At 39.7% G+C, this 18,987-nt stretch overlaps 1 protein-coding gene across 5 annotated transcripts in view; it reads right to left on the bottom strand.

The window, feature by feature from the left end:
- Nucleotides 1-261: 261 nt before the first annotated feature.
- LOC107042010 overlaps nucleotides 262-18,987 on the bottom strand; it is a 43,726-nt gene continuing 25,000 nt past the window's right edge. For 3 of the 5 annotated variants that reach the window (XM_015262863.1, XM_015262864.1, XM_015262861.1), the window contains 3 exons: nucleotides 14,883-15,002; nucleotides 10,104-10,564; nucleotides 9,599-9,833 (listed from right to left, as the gene is read on the bottom strand). In XM_015262863.1, the coding sequence (XP_015118349.1) occupies nucleotides 9,758-9,833; nucleotides 10,104-10,564; nucleotides 14,883-15,002 (657 nt within the window). In that variant the 3' untranslated portion in view covers nucleotides 9,599-9,757. Of the gene's footprint in view, nucleotides 2,087-9,598; nucleotides 9,834-10,103; nucleotides 10,565-14,882; nucleotides 15,003-18,987 lie in introns of those variants that run through there. The other 2 variants (XM_015262862.1, XM_015262865.1) reach the window with 2 other exon arrangements.

Here is an 18,987-nt window from a genome sequence, read left to right as displayed (position 1 = left end):
GTGTGTGAAGGGTTACAGAATTCCCTTTACGTTTATTCCTTATCAATCATCCATTCCTCCAGAACTTATACTCTCCGAACTAGAGGGGGCTGTCCGGAGAGCTAAGATAGACAGGTTGGTGGCCATTGGGGAAATTGAATTGACATGTGTCCCCTGCCAGGATCAATTTGTCTCATCGTACTTTCTAATCGATAAAACAAATGGTAAAAAACGATTTATTTTTAATCGAAAAAGGTTGAATAAGTTTATTAAATCTCCTCATTGGAAGTTGGAGGACATGAAAACAGTTCTGAAACTCATCTCTCGTGATACCTTCATGTACGAAATTGACTTGAAAGACGCATATTTTCTTGTTCCGGTTCACACAAAATGTAGAAAATTTCTTCGTTTTTCCGTAAGTGGTAATTTGTTCCAATTTACCTGCCTTGTGGCCTTTCAACAAGCCCTCATACTTTTACAAAGGTGATGAAGCCTGTTATGAGTGATATGAGTGATACAAACAATATTTTGCGGCGCAAAACATAAAATACACTTGAGATATTGAAAAATGTAAACGCGAAAAATCAGATGGCTTTTCTTTAGTTGAATGTATTGATGGTTTCATTAACACAGAAATATAAATGTACATTGTATTAAATATTCAGTAGCATACTAGTCCCTTTTACTTTTTACTAATACCTTCATGTTGCAACTGAAAAATGTTTATCTACCTATTTTATGCTTATTTGTTATTACTACTAAAATATTGGATACGCTCTGTGCACTATAAGCATGGGTGACCATCGGACTTTATAGATTATTATGCTATATGGAGTACATGTGCATGGACTTGGAGCCATAAGTACAACATAGCTACAAACAATATTTGTAGCTATTGGTACAACTTTTTTTTTCTTTATTCTATTGGTACAACTAGACGTGGACATAGGTGTAGATATAGCTTTAGCGAAAAGTATGTACATGTATTTCTGAATTGAAAAAAATGCAATCCCTTCTACGGAATATTGATTTTTTTTGTGAAACAATCCCGAAACGTTTAGAACTATCGGAATCAGGATGGTGAAGTTAACTGGCGAGTGGAGTACTCACGATGATTAAGTGGAGATGATTGGAGTGACTATAAGGGTCAAATAAATTGGATAAATGAGAAGTAATCACAAGAATCAAACAGGGGATGCGAGTGAATTACAATCGTCGAACTAGTAACACGAAAGTGTGTCATCATAGTAGTAAAAATTCTCTTTCGATACTTCCAGCCATTTTCCCCGTTTGAGCACTCCGTCTATGTCTCCTGCTTGACTTTTGTGATTATTCTATTCTTCACCTTTATTCGACCCTTTTGCTCACTCCAGTCGTCATCCCCGCTTGACCCTTGTGATTACATCATTCGCCTTTTTTGTTTGACTCTGTGGCATTTCGTTTCATAAAAACTCCATTAATGACTTTCCAGATATATTCAAGACGATTCAATTTTTGCGGTATCACCAACGTTTCCTTTTTCAATATTTGGCTAGTTTATAATACTCATGCGTCAGCTACCGGCCGTGTTGGGGTCCTTAAATTTGATGAAGAGAGGAGATGGCGGTAATAATAAGGCTGTTTATGTCGACTCCTGCCTAACTCTCGGTGAAAACATGGAGTTCAGATCAACTGCGTTTCCACTGAAACTTATGTAGGGGTAGAGATAAACTTAGCTGTACTTGATGTGACTTCAAGTCCTGCAGTAAATAGTCCCATAAAGTAGTTAGTGCCCCAGGTATATTTTAATGTATTCAATTAGGACATTTGCAATTGTGTCTATTTGTGATGGCAGAAATCTATTTTTTTTTTGGGACGTTTCAGACATTTCTTAGTTTTAACCCTCGCACACTCGCGCTCCGCCGCCAGCTTTCATCCGTTGCACGGTTAGCGCAGTGCCGCTGGGATAAACCGAGCGCATTGTTGCCACTTTGGCGCTTACCGCTACGTGCACTTTTCAGGGGTAGTAGTGAATGTAACAACACTGCCGCTCGAGCGGTCGACAGGAACTCACTCGAACCGAGCGGAGCCGCTTTTCTGTCCGTTTGACGTTTCTTTTCTTTTTTAGCTAAACAAAAAACGGACAATGCCAACGCTTAATAAAAGGATTGAACTAGGAACTCTAATTTTTTGAGAATTTTTAAGTGCCGTGAAACACGCTAAAATATAAAAAACCGAAAACGGGCGGCACCGCGCTCACTGAGCTTCTTCTTTTTTTATGGCTGCAGTGGCTTATCGGCCGTTATCCCTTTATGGGACATTTCAGGAATTAGGAGGTAGGTAGGTCGCTTACTGAGCGAGTGTTCGAGGGTTAATCATTATTGCACGAACCGCTGAGTCCTTAGATCGCTAAATCGACTCCCCGCTTCGATGACCTTCTGCGGACTGACCGCACTTTGGGATGGTGAGTGGGATATCATGGAAATGCTCTCAACGCATTCAAGGCCATTTTGTAGTAGTGTGCGTGCAACCACTGTGGTTCTCTTATGGCGCACTAAGGCACTGACGGATCGCTCATTTTTCTCACACGTAGGCGATTGTAGATGTTCATCGTTCAATAGGTTAAACGTTCCAGTCAGAGTTGATTGAATAACTAAAACCTTTGAATGTTTTACAAAGACAATTTTCAAGCCGGGTCAAGTGTGATGCATAATTTAAAAAGTGCTACGTTATTTTCTAAGATGTCGGACCAAGTGTCCCCTTTTACCTCTTATTTTGGGGCTCTTATTTTGGAACCAGCAACGACTTGCAAGTTGTTGCTAGTTCAAAAACACTAATCGACTCTTACGTAACTAGACTTATGTTACACCGTGAGACTATTTAGCTAAGACAGGTCACATGTCAATCGCGTTGAAATGGAACCTGCCGGTCCCTCAATGGAGTGGTTCGGGCTCAGTATAAAATCCTACATTTTAGGTATTGCCTATCGTAAAATTGTTGAGGCATGAGTATTAGTTGAAGTTTTGTTCCAATGCAAATCCGTAATACTTGCGAGAATTATTCTAAAGGAATTATATATTTTCCCCTGTTCTAACAGCAAAGTTTCAGATTTTTATCACCATTCTTCGTACTGATGTAATTATTCTCTCTACATATGCATAGAAACCATGTAATTTAATTGTCTATTTTCTCGTAGATAAGCAACCTGGAGAATGTGAAGCCATTACTGAATATTTTTTTGAGTGAAATCTATAGAATCCATGCGAATCTGGACTGTAATCACCGTTTTCGTTGCAGTCTCGAAATATTGCTAAGAGAATCTACTTCCAAAACAAAGATCGGTTGAGGATAAGAGGAATCGTTGGATAGTTAATGCACAAAGTCATGAAATTTCAGATTGTGTTCAGAGTTGCAGCGATATCAGTTTTATGATTTATCACCATTATCATCTGGCTAAAATTACGAATCCAGAAATATAGTTCGCTAAGAATCAATAACAAAGAAAGCAAAATAGTTCATCTAAGACCGAAAATTTAATTACTATACACTCATCCCAAAAACGAGTGATTTTTGGTGGAAATATGAGTAAAGTTTTCTGAAACTAAGAGAATTTTCTACTCATAATACATTTTAATTAGTTCTGTAGTAATTCCCAATATGCTTCCAAAAGTTGATGCAGAATGAAGTTGTCTTTGATAAATCGAAAATATTCATAAACTGAATTCTGACCGACATCGCTGCACTCAACGCAAGTGCAGTATGGAAAAGGTTCTGAGTACGATTCCGACTGGGGTTATCTAGTAGAAATTTATCCTTCCGAGCGTACCCCCACTCTACATAATTCCCACTCACATGCTTGGACCCCACTTCAACAATCCACGGATATTCTTCTCGAAGATAACCTACAGGCGTACTGGCGAGATTTTAGTCTTTGAGTTGCATATAACATAATGGTGGGGGGAATAGGAACCGAAGGGTACAATCTCTCCAGTACGACTTTATATATTATGGGTGCGTTTCGGAATCAACTACCGTAGCTGCAGTAAAGCAAAATTAGATAGGGTTGCAGTACTGCTACTGCTACTACACTGATAGAATGATTCATTTATTCCAAACGAGATTCGTTAACTATTAACGAATGGCAGAGTTGAATATGACCAAATGAATATTCGTTAATAGTTAACGAATGGTTCACTTGAATGGCGAAAATCAAGTCAAACAAGGCTCCTCAAATATACATTCGTTAACTATTAACGAATGAACATTTGGTGAGACCGAATAGACCCTAACCTCCCACCAAAATCCATTCGTTAATAATAACTAATCCGTTGTATCAGTGCAGATCCAAAGAAGGCACGATTTCAAACCATCCGATATGGTCGCCGTACCAATCAAGAGGCTTTCAATTCGATCGTTTGCAATTATTTCTTCGGAAACTTGTTTTTCAATGTCGCAAAAAACTAGAAAATATAACGAAGAAAATTATATGCCGTTATGTATACGAGAAAACGCTTTAACCCTCGGTCACTCGCGCTCGGCCGCCAGCTCTCATCCGTCGCACGGTTAGTGCAATGTTGTTGGGTTAAGGGTGCCAAGTGAATTTGAAAAAAGATTCAAAAAATTTTTTTTCTTTCCTTCCATCATTGGAGAAATATGTATTCATCCATCCGACGAAATTTCAAACCCGCAACCGGAACTAGACATCGAGAAAATAAATGCGGAAAATCCTGTATTTCGCGTGACGAACCTCGAGAAAGCATGGGATCAAATGGGTACGGCGAGTTGAAATATCTCTCTTATTCACCCCGATACCCCATTGTTTCTTGTCGCCATCACATTGAACACATCATTCCCTATATCTTCAAATTTTTTCAAATTTTTCTTGAATTCCTAGGGGGTTGAAACGTTCAATTTAATCAAAACTCCATAAGAGGGCGTGTATAAGACCGATTTTGTTTATTTAATTTTTCGATATCCATAAGTTCTAAAATTTTCAAATTATCACCGATGTTCACCATCTGTCTAATACTATTAATTTAAAAAATTATAACTTTGTTGGTGAATGTCAATTTTCAAGGTCATCGCCAAATTCACTTGGCACCCTTAAACCGAGCTTGCTGTTGCCACATTGGCGCTTACCGCTATTATGCGCGCACTTCGATTGTGGTAGTGAATATACACTGAGAAAAAAAAATATTTTTGCCAAATATCTATTTACTTGAGAGAAGAATTTATTTTCTCAATATTGTATTTCTCCATACGAGCCATTCTCAAGCAATTCTCATTAGGTTTCAATGTCAATTATATTGCTCTAGAAGATGAACCTGTTGGTTATGACCTTGAGTGAACTCCTTCAATAATTATCAACATTAAAAAATTGTTCGAAATTTTCTGAATGATCATTGGGGAATAATCATTAGGATATTCATTAATCATGAATAATCATTAGGGGAGTCCCTCCAAGGTCATGTGGAACATAATCATCCTTTAAAGTACCATGACTGTTATAATTGAAACCTAATCAGGCTCGCCTGGGAATGACTCGATTGGAGAAATACGATTTTGAAAAAAGAAATACTTCTCTCAAGTAAATGAATAGTTGGCAAAAATAATTTTTTTTCTCAGTGTAGCAACACTGTTGCTCGAGGGATCGACCGGGACCCCCCCCCCCTTCGGCGGTGGCGCGGCACCGCTTTTCTGCCCGTTCGACGTTTCTTATCTGTTTTTAACTAAACAAATTTTCCGAGAAAAAAACGGACAACGCCAACGCTTAATAAAAGAATTGAACTTTAATTTTAATTAGAGTTCTTTAGGAACTCTAATTTTGTCAGAAAATTTGAGCGTCAAGAAACATACTAAAATATAAAAAAACGAAAACGGGCGGCGCTGCGCTCATTGAGCGAGTGATCGAGGGTTAGGACTATGAATTATTCGATTGAAAGTGGAAGTATACAGCTTTTATGGGCCCAATGTGTTAAATTTAATTTTTCAAAAATCGTAGCATTGGAAAAATTGTCGGAAACTAAGGTTGATATTGCAAAAAAAAATCTTGATCGGTTCTTATAAATTCTGAAAAGGATTTCCCCCGGAAAAATTGCCCGAAGTACTTGGATATCCTTAATCCGTCAGTATTATCGTCAAAAAATACACCTTTTCATTCTGAGTCACTAGATTTGCGGAACTTTTTTTCCATGTTAATTCCCCTAGGATTCGCGGACACTTTATCGAATTTACATATAAATCATGGTTTTTGAACACTCAAATGTATATCATTGTAAAGTTCAATATTTATCAGAATTTTCCATGGTTTTTTCTGAGATTTTTTCGTTGAATGAACGAAATAAATATTTCCCCTAGATTTCCAGAATGAAAAGGTCTATTGAGATTATGGACTAAAACTTTTTGATTGCCTCAAGCAACTATTCCTCTTTCCTCTGGGGTCAATAAAAACCGTCTAGCATGTTTCAATGAATTATAAAAAAACATATTTTATCGAACTCGAACGAGGAGCGTGAGATTCTCTCACGGCGTGAATAAAGTCGATCGGGAAGCTCGCTTGCATTGAGCGATTCCGTGATGTGTTCGGTAATACTCGGCAACTAAATGAGTCTCATGGATAGGTCGGACCTCTGTCTAACTAGTGGGTGCACATGGCCTTAGAGATTCTCCCACGGTGCGACTAAAGGTCTCGGTGCAACGGCGCGAGTGTTTACGAGTTAAGGTTATTATTTTACACCAATCAGAGTCGAACAAATAAACTTGGCGAGAAAATCTTGCGATCTAATTGGTTGTACGGATGTTTTTCCGTGTGGATTTTGTTTTACGGAAAGTCACCCTAAGTCCTCACGTCCGAAGCCCTTCTGTTACCAATCGTAGTGTGTGCTCAATACGACTCGAATTCGATTATTTCTAATAAATGGAAAATTACGAAACCGGTATCAAATTGAAGCTACAGTATTATGGTTTTCAATTTTGTTTGCCAGATCAAGCTATTCTTCATAGATTTGAGAATAATTAATTTTGAAAACAAACCTTCACATTCGCATGAGTTCCTATGGCCGCGTACGAAAATATGCTAATCCAATTCAGCGGTATAATTTTGCGCCATCCGACGGGCCAATAAATGGGATAAAGGAGATAAAACTGACGTCTGATAGGTGGTTTTTCATCTAAAGTGCCGAAAATAATGGCGTAGAAGAGTTGCTTTTTTCTTGCGATCTGATAGCTGGCGGAAACCATTTTGTGTGAATAATGTGGGAAACATTTCTGTTGCCCGCTGTCAAATTCCAAAAAAAAGTTCATTCTGACAACAAGTTTCGGTATATCTGAGAGCACCCGAGACGATTTCAGACGCAGCCTCGAAGGACAACTAATTTTTTTATGAAAGTTTTATTTTCTTTTTCCATTTATTAGTCCGTGGAAATGGTGTAAAATTTCACTGCTTTTTTATATCCCTGGGGGTTTTCACTAACTATTGGTATGGTTTTGTACTTTCAAAAATTTAATTTTGTTGAGGCTTCTTATACAGGGTGTCCCATTTGAAAAAAATGCGGCCAAATATGTCCTAAGGCGGGCAAGTAACAAAAAAATGTTTGATACAAAAATTGTAGGGTTTCGAGGGGGACATTTAATGCATTCATTATTTTGAGCTTTCAAGCTCATGCTTGCCAGCTGCAAGCACAAAGCGCTTTTTTAAAAATAGCAATCGCATTTTTCACCCCAATGAAACTTGTTCATCTTGATGATTTTTTTTCAGATACCTCGTCATTCGTGTAATTTCCTCCAATTTTACTCGAAAAATGCCACAAAAACGAGTTTTGTGGTTAAATTTGAAGATTCAAACATTCTTGGTGCACTTTGGTGTAATTATTCCGTTGATCTGTTTACCAACAGGAGCCATCAAATATAAACAATCAACAAAAAATTTTCCTACTACTTCGAGCATTCTTTTATTCTAATCAGTGCCAATTCAACCAGAATCGAGTTAGTATCATTAGTCATTTCATTAAACACATCACGATGTATGCAGTCAATGAAATTGTCAATATTTTACTCATTTGGGGATGTGTAGAGGAGTGTATCGAGCCGTTGCTTGAACATATCGAGAGTGGTACCGCAATCGCCTACATTATCCTGCAGATTCAGTTATTCGGAAGATTGAAAGGAGTTGTAGAAGAGGGAGGGGGCGCAATTTTTTTAGCGCAAGAGTAGCCTGGGTCACACTAAAAAAGTCTGAATCTTCAATTTGACCACAGAACTCGTTTTTGTGGCATTTTTCGAGTAAAATTAGAGGAAATTACATGAATGACGAGGTATCTGAAAACAACCCATCAAGATGAACAAGTTTTATTGGGGTAAAAAATGCGGTTCCCATGAAAAAAAGCACTTTGTGCTTGCAGCTTGCAAGCATGAGCTGGAAAGCTCAAAATAATAAATGCATCGAATGACCCCCTCGAAACCCTACAATTTTTGTATTCAACATTTTGTTGTTACTTGCCCGCCTTAGGAGATATTTGGCCGCATTTTTCCAAATGGGACACCCTGTATAGCTTTCTTATCATTCAAAAGACCTCAAAAAAAATTTCCAATTTTTTTCAAATTTTATCACGCCCACAACGTTAATTTTTTAATTTTGTGAGTTTTTGACAAAATGTGTCTCAACAGAGGTCAATTTTTTTAATCGGACTTTTTAAACCTATTTTTACGAAGCATATTAAAAAATTAGACTGAGACTCGAATGCGTTCTATCCAAAAATAATTTTTTTTCAAATTTCGTTTAAGAAATATTTTTCCAATTTCTAATTTTTTTTTAATTCCAAAGCTCATTATTTATGGTTCACAAATGGTCGATAAATAATGAATTTTTAAATGAAAAAAAAAATAAAAAAAGGGAAAAATTGAAAAAACATGAATTTGAAAAACAAATTTTTTAGATAGAACGAATCTGAGTCCCAGTTTAATTTTTTAATGTGTTTCATATAAATAGTCACTTTGGGTAAAGAAATTTAAGAAATCTCCAATCGAGGTAGGGGAACGTAGTACCACGCACAATTTTCTACTTTTTTGGCGATTTTAAAGCCTTTCCGATGATGTGCGCTAATTAGCATCATGCTCAATTGAACGGACGGAAAATTCCCGTTGGAAATACTTATTGCAAACCTGAAAAAAATTGCGCTGTGCTGAAGCAGAAAATGTTGTCAAAAACTCACAAAAATGAACAGTTAACGTTGTGAGCATAATAAAAGTTGAAATAAATTGAAAACAAAGTACAAAATCATACCAATAATTGGCAAAAACACCCCTATATATACAGTTTGGGGCCTTAACTTGACAACTGTACCTGCTGCTTGTGGAGTGTTCACTTGAACGATTTATCCCCATTTCCCTACAGAAAGATTTTATTTGCATAGCATTAGGTATTTGTGGTTGAGGTGTTATTCGATTTCGCTTCGTTAAACATTCCTACAAATTTTCCTCATCATAATACATTCATTCAATGAAAAATTTCAAAATAACCTGTCAAAGGACATTTATTAATGAGAATCTCCCTAGCTACAAAGTAGGTCTCCTGAAATCGTCCACAAAGATCACTTGTTTCCGGAATGAGTTACCAATGAAGGAATGAAATTGACGGACCAGGTTTAACCATCTTCTACATGATCTTTATTCGACAATGTCTATCCGTACAATACTTCATACAATCACATATAGTTTCTTTTTTCTCTAATTTTCGTCAATTGAAAGTAAAAATAAAGATTCCTGATTTCACGTAGTTCATTGATGCATAAAATAAAAAGAATTATTGGAAAAATAAATCGATTGTTGGAAGTATGAATGCGTGTGATTGATGTAAAAGTCCGCTGCTAATCAAGCACCTACGAGTAAAATAAAGAAAAAAATTACAGTGTTACTAAACAATCATGAATGCATGAGAACGTGAACAGATGAATACTAAACACTACAATCAGTCTTCAATGGTGATAAAACGGGGTTTTAGAATCTAGCGCATTAGGAAATTTGATCGATAACTATTTTCTTACTTAGGGCTATTGAATTAGTTACAGTCCACAACCACCTTATAATAAATTTTATCGAAATTGTGGATATTTGAAACCTTTCTACGTTCGTGACCGAGGAAAACTCACAGTTTCTTTTTGAAAATAAACTCATCATCATCAACGTGGTCCATTAAATACCGTCTGGGTGTTATAGTTTCTTTGACACCACGATGAGCAAATCGATAACCATCATCAATGGGCCTACCCTCAAGGATACCTTTACCCATCATTCCGGGGCGAAGTAAAACATCGGGATCATCTGGCATTTCCACGAATTCGCAACTGTTTCGCGTACAATCTGAGTCATGATCCTTACCAGATGTCGAGCTGCTCGATGATTCCAGGCTCATGGATTCCAATTGTTTTTCCAATAGAATATGTCTCATTAGGATATTCTTGGAGAAAACCTCCTGTGCGTGTTTTTCGCAATCGTCTCGCTTTTGTTTTTTGGATTTGGACTTTCTCGAGCTGGACCCATTCCTCTTTGTAGAATAGCAGCTATTTATGATGAATGGAAAGGGCTCCGCCAATGGATTCTGTCTGGAGTTCTAGAGAAGAGGAATTTATTAAACGAGTGTAACTCGTAGTCGCTTGTTCGTATAATATTGGAAATATCTCGAAAATAACAATACTCCAAGAAAAATGTACAGAGCTGAATAAATAATCCTTCATTTGGTGGTACAGTGCGGATAATCAATTTGACTTTTGAATTGGAGTTTATTAAGGATTGGCGATGTATGTCGATTGAAGGGGGACCCCGGTGAAATTTGAAAGTCTTCGGTGGATCTGGGGACTTATTGAGCGACTTTAGTAATATGACGGGATATGTTAAAAAGTGGGGAAAATCCCGGAACCAATCGGTTTTGCCCAGCACTTCCACAGGAAACGTCGTTGTTCGTGTTTCTACCTTTAAAACGTTCCTCGTTCCCCAATATTGATCAGATTTGATTTTTTTTTTCAAAATGTTCGGGAGACTCCAAAGGACAAAATTAAGCTTCTTTTTTACGATCCATTATATAGATCATGAAAAAATCGAAAAAACCGAAAAATACGAAAAAAATGAAAGAGGGGGTTTTCCTTCTGAGCGTCAACTATTCAAAATAATAGTACATTAGAGTACAAGGGCACAAATTTCGTTTTCAACGAATGTGTAGTTTACAGGCCGAGCCGAAGGCGAGGTCTGTACACACATTTGTTGAAAACGAAATTTATTACCGAGTGCTCTATAATATTTTATGTCAAGTCGTGCAGAAGTCGAGTTTTGAGCAGGCTGCGCAAAGCGCAGCGCGCGATAAACTCGACTTATTGCACGGCGCGACATAAAGACTTTTCAGGCATAATGCAAAGACAATCACAAGGGAAAACCCTTTTTTTCGGTTTTTTCGTTTTTTTTTTGTTTTTCTCATGATCTATATAATGAATCGTAAAACGGAAGCTTAACTTTGTTCTTGGGAGTCTCACGAACATTTTCAAAAAAAAAAAAAAAAAATGGGATCAAAATTAGAGAACGAGGAACGTTTTAAAGGTAGAAACATGAAAAACGACGTTTTCCGTGGAAGTACGGGGCAAAACCGATTGGGTCCGGAATTTTTCCCACTTTTTAACATATCCCATCATATAACTAAAATCGCCCAATAAATTCCTAGATCCACCGAAGACTTTCAAATTTCACCGAAGTCCCCCCTTAATCGAAAACATTCATTTTTCATGTCCAAACATCGATTTTTTTCATTCGATGTTTTCATCAGCCGATTAATCAATTTTCGATTTTTTTTCCAAACATCGATGTTTTTGACCAAGCTAACAAAATTTTTCATTTTTTTATCGAGTAATAATGTTGATTGATTGAGAATAACAAAATTAATAATCTCTCCGTCATCAAAAGTAATTATTTTCTACAGCATGCACATTATAAATGATAAGTGAACAAGTTCAGTCGTCAAAAAGCATCGATTTTTTAAATAATCGGTGTTTTCCAGAAAAATTGATTCACAACATCGATGTTTTTTAAAAACATCGATTTTTTGATAATCGATGTTTTTTAAAACATCCCCCCTCCCTAGAGTTTATTCAAAAGTTCTTTTATGTTACTGGGCCAGCCCGCGTAGAAATTCAAGTGGCGCTGCGCCTGAAATTCCGCTCACGTGCTCGAACCGACCGTCCGGAGGATGGACGCTTCGCTTGGCTAGATTCGCTAGATTGCGGTTCTCGGGCCCGTAACATAAAATGTGGACGTTCACCTGAAAAGGGCCCATTTTGCCGATATGGAGTATGCTCCGATAATACTGATGACCTTTCACACATTCCGCGCTTAAATGACCTCGATATAGCGTAAAAAAGGACTTCACTACACGGAGAGAAATATTCAAGAAAAATTACGGAACATTTCATGTAATCCGCAAGCGAGAATCGTTTTCAGTGAATTTCTATAGGAATATAAGAGAATAAATCTGAAACGTTCAGTAAATTTTCGGGTCTGTCACGGAAAAAATACGAAAAAGTCACGTAATTTTTCTGGAAGTTGTAAAATCTAACAGAAACTTCAAGACTTATTATGCCTCAGAACATGAAAATTCTTGGATGTTTAAGAATTTTTACGAAAAATTCCGGAAAAATTACGGAACGTGTTAAAATCTCCCCCTCACGGTGACTCATGGTTAGTCGTGAGGCGTCGGACGCGTCGGACGGATGAGCAATTTCTACGGAACAGATCGTAGAATTTACGTGACGATTGACACTTTTTATTGAATTTTACTTCGCTCCCAGATTACGTTTCGAAACGTAATTTTTACGTCTTTTTTCTGGTAATTTTTATTGAATAATTCTCTCCGTGTAGAGAAGATCAAAGAAATAATTCAACATTGGTTTAAGGATAATCGGGCGAGGAGGAAATGTAGGAGGTGAGGCGGAGGAGTTTTTATTGTTTTCCTGTAGAAAACCAATCGCTGAAAAAAAAAATTTCACATTCGGATTCAAAATTGAGGCAATACTAGGGAGTATCTCCGGTTAAAAATTATTTCTGGAGCTAATCAAATTTATTTGTATCTGTTTCACGCATTGAATGGTTGTCAGATTGTTTTTTTTTAATAAATGAAAAAATATTAATCCATGCGAAAAAGTGGCAACATCGGTAGTTTTTTTTTTTCACCAGAAGCTGGTACCACTGGCTCGAGGGAGCTCCAACCACAACGTTTCTTCGCTTTCTCTCAAGAGACGTTTAAATTGACCACGCTACCCCCACCCGATCGATACTTGGGACGTTGCTGCTCGTTTGGGCTGCGTGCGCAGAAATTTCATTTTTCAGTACTTTTTTCGTTATTCTTAATAAACAATGCTCCTAGGCGACAAACTTTTTCACTTAAAAAATCATTGATCACATGTTCTAAATGTGTCCAAAGTTTCATGACTTTGACTGCATTTTTTCCTTGCGTTTTGCAGTTTTTTTTGTGATTTCCATAAGATCACGGGTTAAATGACCACTTTTTCAAAAATTCATAATAAATTAACCATGCTCCCCAGCAGTCTGAAACTTTGCATACGCCTTTTCCATCATTTAAAGAATACGTAAAAAAAAAGAAAAAAATGGCGGCGGAGCTCAATATGTAGCAGAAATATGAAATGAAGAAATGGCTAGGAGTCGGATAGCTCGGTGAGGAGAGCACCCGATGCATAATCGGAAGGTCCCGGCTTTAAATCCCGGTCTGGAGTATCCATTTTTTTCAGGCTCAATTTTCTGGTTATTCATTTTGAGAATAATTCCGGTTTCCCTGCTACCTCATCCAAATCCCATCCACTTATTTCCTATGACGTCACAAAGATGTGGAACGCTATATAAATTCCCTCTAATGTAAAAATGTGGAATAGCACACTAATTTTTGCTAGAATTTTCTTTCCGTGTATTCGGGGTGTTTGCGAGATCAATGAATGTCTAGTGCGTGATGCGGTGGATACTTCTATGTTTTTTGGCACTGACTGAAATATCTTGCGGCCGTTATGCAATGGATACAAGTGAGATGGCCTGAGACAGTGTGTGTGCTTATTAACGCATGGAGTCTGTATCCACATCTCCAATAACGCTTGTCTCCAATAGCCTCGATTGGAATACATGTAGTGAGTCAAATGGTAAACAATTAAATCCTGAAATTTTTTGCATGATTGCTTACTGCGTAGATAATGACGTATTCCACCATTCTATGATTTTATGAATAGTCAACCCACTTTATCACTCTCAATGAAGTTTCTGGCAGTTTCTGAAACCATCCAGTATGTCTCAAAACTCATCGTACATAGGGTAAGGGTAGCTTGGGTCGATCATTCAGCGATGAAACCTAATTAAAGTTCTTGCCTCCGACGCTTTGTTTATGAGTTATCCGTAAAAGAAAGGACAATCCATCAAACGCTTTTCCCCAATAGAGAAATCATATCTCCTTTCCCTTTCAAGGAAGTGGATTGATAGCATTGAATGTTCAATCGATACCAATCAATTTCATCCCTCAATATTAAAGGAGGAGAGTGAAGACATGATTTTTTTAAGTTGACTTTGATTTTCAGGTTCACATTGCGTGCAGCACATCAAATGGTTCTTACGCCATATGAAATTCATCGTGGGTTCGCTCACCCAGTCATGGTGATAGGAAAACAATTTTTTTTTTCATCATTTTTGTTCCTCCATCCCAAGAGAGACGAGAGATATGAATTTTCAAAAAGAGGGTGATTTGCAGTGGATTTGAGCTTTGTTGCTAAACATCTCCTTAACAAAGCGCTGGAGACAAAAATTTTATTAAATTTTGTTTGCAAATAATTCTCTGGAGCGACCCTCACAATATGTGTAATGAGTTTTGGGACACCTTATATACAGAGACTTACGTGTTCAAATGCGTACAACCATTGGTCTACTCTTGATTTGGGGCCCTCGGAAGTGATTTTCTGTTTGGTTTTGAAGTGGTCTTCGATGGCTTTATTCGAGGGCACCTCCCCTCCGTATGCCTAAAATAATGATGAATTCTATTTGTGTTGTCTTAGAAATAACAAGAAGAATAAATAGGTATAAGTTATTTATCTGGATTACGTTGTCAATTCAAAACTGAGCCATGAAATGAATGCAATTAATTAAATTGAAGTCAGTGAGTAATGTTAGTTGTTGGATCATTGTAGTAATAAGTGAAGGTAGTAATCGTTACTGAAATAATAATGATTACCTGAACTATTGCAAATATGACCCCTAAATTTTAGGCGTTGGACCTAAACTTTAGGCTAAATATTATGTACATTTTTTAAATATCCTTTTTAAGTACTCATTTTCGTTAGAAACTGACATGATCAATAATAATCAGAAGTTTCACAAAAAATTTTCAACTGTGCTATTGAATTATAATAAAAACAAGAAGAAAACAAGCGAATCTTGAATCAAATTATATTCTCAAAAAAATCAGACACTTGATCTCAGTTGATCATTTGAGTTTATGCATGAAATTCAAATTCACTCAATCCAAAAATTATTACATGGCGAGTAGAGAGCATCATTTATTTTACAATATTCGATTGAATAAATTTAAATTCAATATTTTTTCATTCTTCAGCGGGGGATTTAAATCTTCTAATCAAAGTCACCGTCCGACTATCAGTCCATTGCTCTTCTCCCCTCCTTGCCAAAGTTCTGGAGCGTCTGGCATTCGAACAGCTGTCAGCGTATCTGCTTGCGCACAATCTGCTCGATCCTCGTCAGTGTGGATTCAGATCTGGTCATAGCACGCAGACGGCCCTGTTCCGGTTTGTCAATGATGTCAGGCGGAGTGTGGATGACCGGAAAGTAACGATTCTGGTACTCTTTGACTTCTCTAAGGCCTTTGACACAGTTTCCCACCCCCTGCTCCTGGCTAAGCTGGCTGCACTGGGCCTTTCGGATGATGCTGTTGTTTGGTTCCGCTCCTACCTCATTGGCCGTTCCCAGGGAGTCAAGGGCGAGCACGGGCTCTCATCATTCCTTCTGACCAATGCTGGAGTACCCCAAGGGTCGATTCTTGGTCCTCTTCTATTCTCCATCTTCATCAACGACATTGGGAGTAGGGTACTGGAGGCTCAGCAACTTCTGTACGCAGACGACTTCCAAATCTACCTGGAGTGTCACCCATCAGAATTGGCTTCTGGAATCCAGCGCTTGAATTCTGACATCCTTCGGATTCAGCGTCAACGCAATTAATGTTGCTGCCCTGGCTGCACTTGGCTGCGACGGCGCTGCCATTGAGTTCGTTGGCAGTGTCAGGAACCTCGGTGTCCTGGTCGACAGAAAGTTGACTTTTGGCTCTCACATCCAGCACGTGGCTTCTAAGATCAATTCTGTTTTCTACCAGCTCTACAGTCTACGAAGCTATGCTGATATACCGCTGCGCAAGCTGCTGCTCAATGCGTTAATCTTCCCCAACGTCCTCTACTGTCTTGCTCTATTGCAGGGTGTGGGTGTTGTGCTCGATTTGAAGCTGGAGCGTATGATAAATCGGGCAGTGTGCTTTGTGACTGGGTTGCCTCGGGACGCGCCGATCTCGGTGGCTCGGAGGAGTCTGGGCTGGCTATCGATCTCGGGGTACAGGACGGCGGCCATTGCCTCGATAATGTACCAGGTTCAGCGCTCTGGTGTCCCGTCGTACCTCGCCGAGCTCTTCACACGTCCAGCAGGCCACGTCGTGAGGTGTTAGCGCAGCAGGCTCTAGCTGTGCCAAATTATCGCACTGAAACCTATAGAGCTGCTTTCGCCGTTGCTGGTTCCGAAATCTGGAATGGGATCCCCAGGTCCATCAGAGAGCTGCCGTCGCCGGCCTCATTCAAGTCCCAACTGCGACGGGGCTGATTGACGAGGAAACGCCGGACTGAAGGTGTACTCTTCCTCTGGGCTGCTAATTCGACCCTCCATTGTGTGCTTAATGAAAGTGCTGTACTCACTGCTATAACGCTTGCTTATTGCTCTGAATTGACTTATTCTCTTTCTGCATTTGCTTGTATTCTGTCCTATCACTTGTATTCTTTTGTTTAAATTTCTAAATAATAAACTTTTCATTTATCTATCTATCTATCCCCCCTCTACTGGGTTCCCACTTTGTTGTAGTGAGGGGGCTCGGTCACGGTCTCTGGAGGTCTTAAGGACTACCGCTGTCCGCGGTCGCTACGAGGAGCCCACCCAATCCATGTGTGTGAGTGGCGTAAGAATGCGTGGCACAGGGGGAGCTGTGTCGCTAACGATGCCTCTCAGAAACCTGGGCGACCTCTGAGAGTAGTCTTGGGTGTAACCCACCCGAGACAAGCCAAGCCCTGGGCAATCGCGGCAATGCACCAGGTGAAAACGCTTAACCGCGGTACTCGTGGGACTAAAATGGAAACCAATTTAAAAAATCTTAATATTGAAAAAGCAACTTCGGGTGGGGCCAGCGATGGCGAACACACGAAGTCTGACAAGGCTGACCAGTCTGGTACCGATGTGAATCGGGTCAGACTGAGTGGAGCCGAGAGAAGACGTCGCAAGAGAGCGAAGCTGCATCAAACCTCGGGGGCGATTGCAACCTTGACGGATGCAGCAGCGAAGGTCGATGAGGGGCGGGGGGAAGGGGCTATGAGGAAGGCAATAAAACGCCTTCCATCGGAGCGTACTACGCCAAGCCCCTCAGTCAGACCGAAAGAAAAGAGAATGAGAACGCAGGATCAGGGCACATATGCTCAGAACACTACGAGCTCATTCAAGTTTGCAGTTATGCCGGAGTCATATCCGGATCAGAAACTGGGCACTGAAGAGGTAACGGAGGTGAAGAAACTCCTGAAGAGGGCCATTCTGGCGTTACCTGACGGGGTGAAAGCACCCACCTTCAACGGTGTCTGGGAAAGAGAAGGTGTGGCAATGGTGTGCTGCACTGATGAGGAAACGGGAAATTGGCTGAAAAGCCTTTTCCCCGAAAACAAAATAGCTGGACTTACTGTACGTGTGGTCGCAGCCTCGGAGCTTCCCAAGAAGCACAGGGTTGTACTACACGTGGAAGACCCAGATCTAACCGCTCAAGAAGCACTGTGCTTCCTTGAGAAACAAAATGCAGGACTGCAGGCCAGAGAGTGGGTTGTCGCTCGGGGCAGTGAGAGTAGGGACGCGAAAAGTGCCCACTTCGTTGCGCTGATAGACGACCGAGAACTCTCTGTTCTGAAAGCCTGCAACTTCAGACTGCACTGCGGGATTCAAAAAGCAACTGTCAAGCTGCTTGCGAAAGACCGTGGTGAAAGTCAGAAGAAGGGTACATAGAGGTACCAGGAAAGTAGTCATCATTATGGCTGCAACCCGGGTGCACATTGTACAGATAAATTTGCACCACAGCAAAGCAGCCTCGGCTACTCTAGTCAGGCTGTTAGCTGGGATGCAGACTGTCATAGCAATGATCCAGGAACCATGGATAGTGGACAATGCTATTAAGGGCCTCAGTGGTTGTGGCAGAATCTATCACGCAAACACTCAGGAGAAAATTAGATCTTGCATTGTTATTAAAGGACTAGACTCTTTCTTCTGTTCACAGGCTAGTGAGGGAGACCTGGCTGTGGCACAAGTGGATCTGGGCCTGGGACAAGGCGAGGAAATGAGCCTGGTTGTAGGGTCAGTTTACATGCCCTATGACTCGGCTGAACCACCTCCTTCGAAAAAAGTAAAGGACCTATGCAACCATGTGAAGGAAAGGGGACTTGAACTCCTGCTAGGTTGTGATGCCAACTCGCACCATGTAGCATGGGGGAGCACCGGCATTGACGGCAGGAGGGAAAGCCTCCAGGAATTCATAATGGGGGCCGGTCTAAATATCCTTAATAGGGGGTCAGAACCTACCTTCATAGATCGAAGACGACAGGAGGTCATAGATATCACTCTGGGGACGGATAGAGTGGCAGACATGATTGGGGACTGGAGGGTCTCAAAGGACCTCTCAGCGTCCGATCATCAAACCATAAGAAT

The sequence above is a fragment of the Diachasma alloeum genome, unplaced genomic scaffold (genome assembly GCF_001412515.2).
Source record: "Diachasma alloeum isolate Michigan unplaced genomic scaffold, Dall2.0 Dall_scaffold_00401, whole genome shotgun sequence".
NCBI lineage: Eukaryota > Metazoa > Arthropoda > Insecta > Hymenoptera > Braconidae > Diachasma > Diachasma alloeum.
The sequence above is the reverse complement of the archived record's forward strand: the minus strand, read 5'-3'. Positions and strand labels throughout refer to the sequence as shown.